This window comes from Periplaneta americana, chromosome 1 (assembly GCF_040183065.1).
Source record: "Periplaneta americana isolate PAMFEO1 chromosome 1, P.americana_PAMFEO1_priV1, whole genome shotgun sequence".
In the NCBI taxonomy this organism is placed as follows: Eukaryota; Metazoa; Arthropoda; class Insecta; order Blattodea; family Blattidae; genus Periplaneta; species Periplaneta americana.
This window is the reverse complement of record NC_091117.1, coordinates 211737469-211745292: the sequence shown is the minus strand read 5'-3', so window position 1 is coordinate 211745292 and position 7824 is coordinate 211737469. Positions and strand designations below refer to the sequence as shown.

The 7824-nt window shown below is 37.1% G+C and overlaps 1 protein-coding gene across 1 annotated transcript in view; it reads left to right on the top strand.

The window, feature by feature from the left end:
- The first annotated feature begins 203 nt into the window (after positions 1–203).
- Positions 204–7824, top strand: part of LOC138709569 (uncharacterized) — an 83938-nt gene continuing 76317 nt past the window's right edge. The window contains exons 1-3 of the mRNA XM_069840435.1: positions 204–253; positions 4111–4243; positions 7479–7594. Coding sequence (XP_069696536.1) covers positions 232–253; positions 4111–4243; positions 7479–7594 — 271 coding nt within the window. The 5' untranslated portion in view covers positions 204–231. The remainder of the gene's footprint in view (positions 254–4110; positions 4244–7478; positions 7595–7824) is intronic.

Genomic DNA, 7824 nt, shown 5'->3' with positions numbered 1-7824 from the left:
GTTCACAAAATATGTATTTTCCACGTAAAATAGTCGACTTACATTGTAATAATATGTAACAGAGTGCTTAAATTTTATGACACTTCGCCATTTTTATTCGCTTCCAAATTCTACATATTTCTATATATTTTGGAAGCAACAAAGGAATTAAATGAACTGATTAACTATGAGTTACTTATATAGGCCTTTTGCTTTACAGAGAACGCACCATCTTGCGACATAACTGGGTACATGTGCCTTGCAAAATACAATCGTAAGTACACAACCTCTGAAATTTATGGCCATAAATACCCAAACCTGAACTTGATATGCGGACAGTAGTCCTGGTTTGTGTGAAATGTTTTATGCTCTGATGCAGACCTTCCCTTTTCTGTCACCAAATACATCGCAGACGACACTCCGATGAAGGATGACCAGTCAGAAGTGAGTACTGTGTCAGACAAGTAGCCAATCCTGAACTTGATCAGCGAACAGTAGTCCTGGTTTTTATGAAATTTTTTATCCTCTTATGCAGACCATTCCCTTTTCTGTCACCAAATACATCTCAGACGACACTCCGATGAAGGATGACCAGTTAGAGGAGAGTACTGTGTCAGACAAGTAGCCAATCCTGAACTTGATAAGCGAACAGTAGTCCTGGTTTTTATGAAATTTTTTATCCTCTTATGCAGACCATTCCCTTTTCTCTCACCAAATACATCTCAGACGACACTCCGATGAAGGATGACCAGTTAGAGGAGAGTACTGTGTCAGACAAGTAGCCAATCCTGAACTTGATCAGGGTTTTTATGAAATTTTTTATCCTCTTATGCAAACCATTCCTTTTTCTGTCACCAAATACATCGCAGACGACACCCCGGTGAAGGATGACCAGTCAGAAGAGAGTACTGGTCAGACAAGTAGCCAATCCTGAACTTGATCAACGAACAGTATTCCTGGTTTTTGTGAAATTTTTTATCCTCTTACGCAAACCATTCCCTTTTCTGTCACCAAATATATCGTAGACGACACCCCGGTGAAGGATGACCAGTCAGAAGAGAGTACTGTGTCAGACAAGTAGCCAATCCTGAACTTGATCAGCGAACAGTATTCCTGGTTTTTATGAAATTTTTTATCCTCTTATGCAAACCATTCCTTTTTCTGTCACCAAATACATCGCAGACGACACCCCGGTGAAGGATGACCAGTCAGAAGAGAGTACTGGTCAGACAAGTAGCCAATCCTGAACTTGATCAACGAACAGTATTCCTGGTTTTTGTGAAATTTTTTATCCTCTTACGCAAACCATTCCCTTTTCTGTCACCAAATACATCGCAGACGACACCCCGGTGAAGGATGACCAGTCAGAAGAGAGTACTGTGTCAGACAAGTAGCCAATCGTGAACTTGATACGCGAACAGTATTCCTGGTTTGTGTGAAATTTTTTACCCTCTTATGCAATACCATTCCCTTTTCTGTCACCAAATACATCGCCGCTTGGATTATAGTGCTGTGCTAGACAGAAACAGCCAATCCTGAACTGGGTAGGCGCCACCTTCTCACAACCTGACGCTCTTGTAGACGATTTCCATTGGCGGACAGTGACCCTTATTCTACGAAATTATTTTTTGTACTTTTGTGCACACAATTCCCTTCCTTACGTCACAAGGGATCAAGTAGTAGGACACGTTTCATGCTAATACTCGTACATAGAGATGGTAGATATTTAGCAACTTAAAACTACAAATTTAGCATTTATAGTACTTTTAATTTTAGGATTTAGCATTTTGTAGCGTTTTGGGATGGACCATTTTTATGGAAAGTGTCATGGTAGAAATTTAGTATCATCAATGTGTTAACAGGTGCATTTTGTAGATTTTCCAGTTAAAGTTTTAGAAAATAACAAGTAAGAAAAGGAACATATAAAATTACAGTGAAATAAAATTGTGAACAGAGAAACATGCCCAAGACATGGGCCTGCTAACACAGAAAGGCCGCGTCTTCGACTAACTCATTTTTATGACGTAAGATTTCTTTGCTTTCCGTAATCTCTAAATATTTTCTTTGCTTTGTTTTCGAGCTCTGAGAAAGTAGCCTGCCACTTAACCCTACGTTGTTTTTCTGTGACTTTTTAATTAATGTTTTCTTTCGTTTGTGTATGCTGATTATTTTTTATATGTTCCTCGTTTCTTTTCTTCCAAGCCAACCTCTTATTACAAAATTTGCAAATCAAATTATTAGAATGACAAAATAAAAATGGTCACTTTTACAATAACCCGCTGTTGCTTAATGGTGACTTTATCCCGACCCATGTTACTACTCAGTCACAAACACCCGCTACCACAAAGACTACAATTTGTTTGTGAGTGAACATTGGACCTGAAGAGATCGTATAGGCAACCAATATTCTACCATCAGCACCAGACAGATTAGGTGAAAACTAGAGCTAATTGTACAGATAATAACAAAGATGTGTGACGAAACCATTTAAAAATAATGTAATAATATATGTGTGGCGGCGCCTTTACATAGATTCTGTTTTTGTAATAAAAAAAAAAGTATCGTGAAATGTAATTTCTCTCCTATTTCGCAGAAACACATACGTACATTTCGCATTTTATTGCGGATTTAAAAACTACAATGATATACTTAACACGCTTTAAAACATAATAGTACATTATGCAACGAGCCTATAATGATAGTAATTAAGACGCGAGGATGTTTATGAAACGAGCGCAAGCGAGTTTCATAATTTTCATACGAGCGTCTTAATTACCATTATAGGCAAGTTTCATACGACTTTTTATGCTCGACCATATTCCTAACTTGAAATTATTCATAAGTATTCATGTTATTCTTATGTGACTGGGGAGCGAACTGACCTTGTGCAATCTCGTAAATTGTGAGATGTGCGCAGACGCGAAAGTATTGATTTTTCCGGGCAACGAATGTCGACGACCTTGATATAGTCTAGAGAGTAAGATAAACGTTAAACTTGATATAACCTTGAATAGAATTCGACATTGAAAAACGAGATGACAAATTGAATTTATTTGAATATTATTTACAATTAACGCTAATTATTATAGTACCAGGACATAACCTTCTGCGACAGTATTGGATTTCCAGCCTGCGTGACGTTTTGCTAGTTGTCTTTCGATTGCATATCCGAGAATAATCGAAAACCTGAACTTTAATGAGTAGGTGTACTTTAATGACATGCATTAAAGTACTGCTACCAGGTGTATAATTACTACATTTCGGCATGGTCGAGCATAATAGTACATTATGCAACGAGCCTATAATGAAGGTAATTAATAAGTGAGTATGGATATTTATGAAACGAGCGCAAGCGAGTTTCATACGACTTTTTATGCTCGACCATATTTCTAACTTGATATTATTAATTTTTTAGCAATGTCCCGTATGTTGTGAGATGTGCGCAGACGCGAAAGTATTGATTTTTTCCGAGGAACAGATGTCCACATTGACCTTGCTAGGCCATAAGAACCTACAGAGATAACATTGAAATTAAATTAGACATTGAAAAACGAGATGACAAATTGAATTTATTTGAATATTACTTACAATTAACGCTAATTATTATAGTAACAGAACATAACCTTCTGCGACAGTATTGGATTTCCAGCCTGCGTGACTTTTCGCTAATTGTCTTTCGATTGCATATCCGAGAATAATCAATACTTGCGGTTTTATAACGGTAGAAAGCTGACCTGTCATTGGCTGAACAGTTGTAACCTTAGTCGTCATTGGCTGAAAGACCTGACCTTTAATGAGTAGGTGTACTTTAATGACATGCATTAAAGGTCTGCTACCAGGTGTATAATTACTACATTTCGGCATGGTCGAGCATAAAATTAATTATTTTGTCAGCATTTGGGCACATTTCGCATTTATCGTGATTGCGAAAATCTACTTTCTCTACTAATACGCCAGGGTGCAGCAGTAGAAAACATATATAAAAATCTTACAGAAATTGCTGTACATCGTTACCTCTTCCTTGAGATAAGTTGTTTATGTATGTATAGAAACTTATCTCGTCTGCATTCTGAGTAGTATTTTAACTTTATTGCTGATCCAATTTTATCAAAAGAATTATTTGAATTGCAGTTGTCTTCAACTACCACAAGCCATCGGACGACAACCCGTTCTTTAGTAATAATATGGAGGGAATGGAATGCTTCTGTCTGCCCGACTGCAGTTTCCCGCAATATAACACAGCGATGTCCATGTCTAAACTGACGTAAGTGCCAACAGACTCACAGATCTTTGTGCTCAATGAAGTCCAGGTTACTATTAGGTCTAATGGTTCAAAATTTACAAGCTCATCTCCAACAGAGATCGACAGGCAAACAAGACGAGACGAGGCGAGATGACGATGGAGACTTGATGGGATACCAGAGGCGAGCCAGAGGGTTATTCCAACATAAAGGTACGGTCACACGTCGCTACTTTTGCTGCGCAACTTTTGTACTGCAGCTGCAAAAGTTGCGTGTCGTGTTCACACGTAAGCCAAAAGTAGCGCGCTGCACGCTACTTTTCGTGCTGCGCAACCCGAGTGCTGCAAAAGTTGCAACTGGAGGTTGCGAGTCTGTTCACACACAAGGCGCTACTTTTACAGCCGCAGTCATGCTGCAGGTTTCCATCTCCGTGTTGACTTGTGGTTATGTTCGCATTATTAAGAAACTCATGCGAAAGCTTACTTATCTATTATTTGCTTTTCTGTCGTATCTAGTATTCAGAAATTGGCATTATTTTTACTATAAAGCTTTTAAAAACGCCTATATACTTAAATGATAACTAATAGCATATTCACGTAATCAATGTTGACAACCTTCCTGTTTGAAACTACGCTACAGAAAATTAAAAAAGTGAATTATATCGTCAGCAAATATGCTCAGACTGTGTTGTGTATTTAATAACTGTTACAAATAATTTATTTTCATCACATCTAACATTAAAATACATCCAAACAATAAAAGTATCATTGGCACATTTGGGTGGCAACACTGGTCGCAACCGCAGCAAAATCTTCAACAAAACCGATATCAAAAATACTGCGGCTGCAACCCTGAGAACCCTGTTCACACGTCGCTACTTTTAAGCTGCGAGCAGCAGCAGCAGGTTCGGCAGCCGCTACTTTTCGGGTTGCACCGTTGTTCACACGTCGCAGTACGAGAGTTGCGCAGTTTTTTGTACTGCAGCGCTGCAAAAGTAGCGACGTGTGACCGTACCTTTAGTTATAAACCGGGGTACAGCGGGGATCGAACTCGTGTTCACAGGATTATAGGTCCAGAGCTCTAGCTACTGGGCCACTGTGGCGGATATTTAATTTCCATATAACGTCACGGATTGGTGTTAAGGAGTCGGAGTTGGATGTGACTGCTGTTGCTGATTTTGTGAGATGATCTGCCTATTCATTACCCATGTCCAGGCCTACATAACAGATAGACGCTATTGTTCTTTTCCTTCAGTTTGTGTAATAGAAATTTACAGGTAATTTCCAATCAACCTGTTTTAGTGGCTTTGTGAATATTACCTATATTAAAAAGAGCGCTATTGGAATCGGAACAGATGATATTTGGTTTACAACTAGGCAGCGGATTTTTAGGTCCTAAAAATGAGTTTTAGTGCTTAAAATGAGCTTTTTCAGTACCCCATTCAGCTTTATAAAACATTAAATAGACTCTGAAAGTAAAGGATAGGAAAACACTATAGATATTAAAAAATTAGTGCAATGTTAATTTGGTTTACAATTAGACAGCGGATTTCTAGGTCCTAAAAATGTGTTTTAGGTGCTTAAAGTAAGCTTCTTCAGTACCTCATTTAGACTTTATAAAACATAAAATAGGCTGTAAAAGCATAGGATAGGAAAACACTAGATATTAAAAAAATAGTACAATGTTAACAAATTAGCAAATATATTAACAAAGGCTAAGAAACCAACATCTCTATATATATAATTTCAACTGGTAATGGAAATTACGGGAAAACGGCTGAAAGGATTTTAATAAATAATTCCTCATTTTGAAGCTTGGAACCCAAAGTTTTTCAGAAAAATAGTAGTTTTCAGTGGAATATCAATTTTCCTACATTATTTTCCTATTTTCCAAAATCAATCTTTCTTCAGTTTTGAGAACTATTTGCATTTGAGCACAGCCGTGATTTCAGAATAAAACAAAACACACACTACAATAAACACACTATCACACGAAGGCCATGACCTGCAGGATTTCTGACATATTTAGAGTTTTAAATTCAATTGGTTATTAAAAACTTGAAGACTCACTAATTTACAGGTCTGATTCTGCGGTGTGTAATTTTCTGAGTACAGCTGTGCATTGGATATTGAAATCTACGAAACTTGGAGTAGTTTGATTACATTATTACCATTAGAAATGAAATGTTATTATAGTTAATGCCATGATTGACTATTTTTCATTAATTATGCTATACTGATGATATGAAAGTGAAACGTTTTGGGGTTACGTAAGTAGATATATAGATAACGTAAGACAATAATACTGTTATTAAAAATCAAATATTTTTATAGTTATTAATCAATTGGGGTTGGGTCTTTTTCATACACTTAATGGCGGTAAGGGGTGGATATTTATATGCGTCATTCTCTTCAGTATTGGCTCGAGAGAGCGCAAAAATTACAGTTCCTAAGGAAAGACGGTGTTACTGATAAAACAAGAGACCTACAAAATTTTGTAGTCTCCCAATCAATTCAGCAAGATCTCTTAGCAGGATAAAATGATTTTACTTTCTACATTTCAAGGTAGTTTACGAAACATGCAGCAGCTATATCAAGATGCTATGTCTATTGTTCGAAAGCATAGCAAACCTGATTTTTTTTTTAACTTTCACCTACAATCCGCAATGACCTGAAATAGCTACTGCTTTACTCCCACATGAAAAACCGACAGATCGTCCTGAAATTGTTACTTGCGTTTTCGCTTTCAAACTAAAAAAAACTGATGGTGTATAGGTTCAAGAAAAAGTATTTGCCGTAAAAAAACCATTCAGAGGAAGTATGTTTCATTATTATGGAAGCAAATAACTTTCAGAATGTCTAGTATTCTTCATTGAAAATAAATCTGAAAAATGTTTATTTGAACGTCTAATGAACTTAGTTTGCAGCATTTGCTGCACAAGCCACTAGTAAGATCTATAAATAGAGTTGTAAACTACAGGAAACAATACTTGAGCTGTTTTACTCCTGGTTGAGTGTTAGAGGAGGCCGTATGGCCTTAACTCTGCCAGGTTAAATAAATCATTACATTATTATTATTATTATTATTATTATTATTATTATTATTATTATCATTATTATTTTTCTTGTGGTGGCAGAGAAAAACTTCAAAATAACGAGAACATTGCAAGTACTGTGTGTGGAATGAGAGAACAGCATTAAAGTAGTTCAAGCATATTTTGTGAACGAATTGTTTACCTGTCACAAGTCTTGTCCACAGTGAGGGAGCAGAAGGTGTAGAAGACCTGACCAACATATTCCTGGATGTCCATTTCCAAAATCCAGCTGTAGTCAGATATCGGACAGACGTTGCCTATGGTTGGCTGGACCTTGTCGGTGAGTCTTAATATAAATTGTAAATAGTATTGTAATTGTTAAAGTGGTCTATATTTTGTTCTGCCCAACTTGACAAAACAGAATTCGCGTGAGCAGACACAAGTACTTCGTTTGTTACATGCACGCACTCAGGGCCAGATTTAGGTATAGTGCTGCCCCTGGGCAGTGCTTAAATTTGCCGCCCCCAACTCTCAAGAACAATTTATGAGCAGCTATTACACAGGTCATGT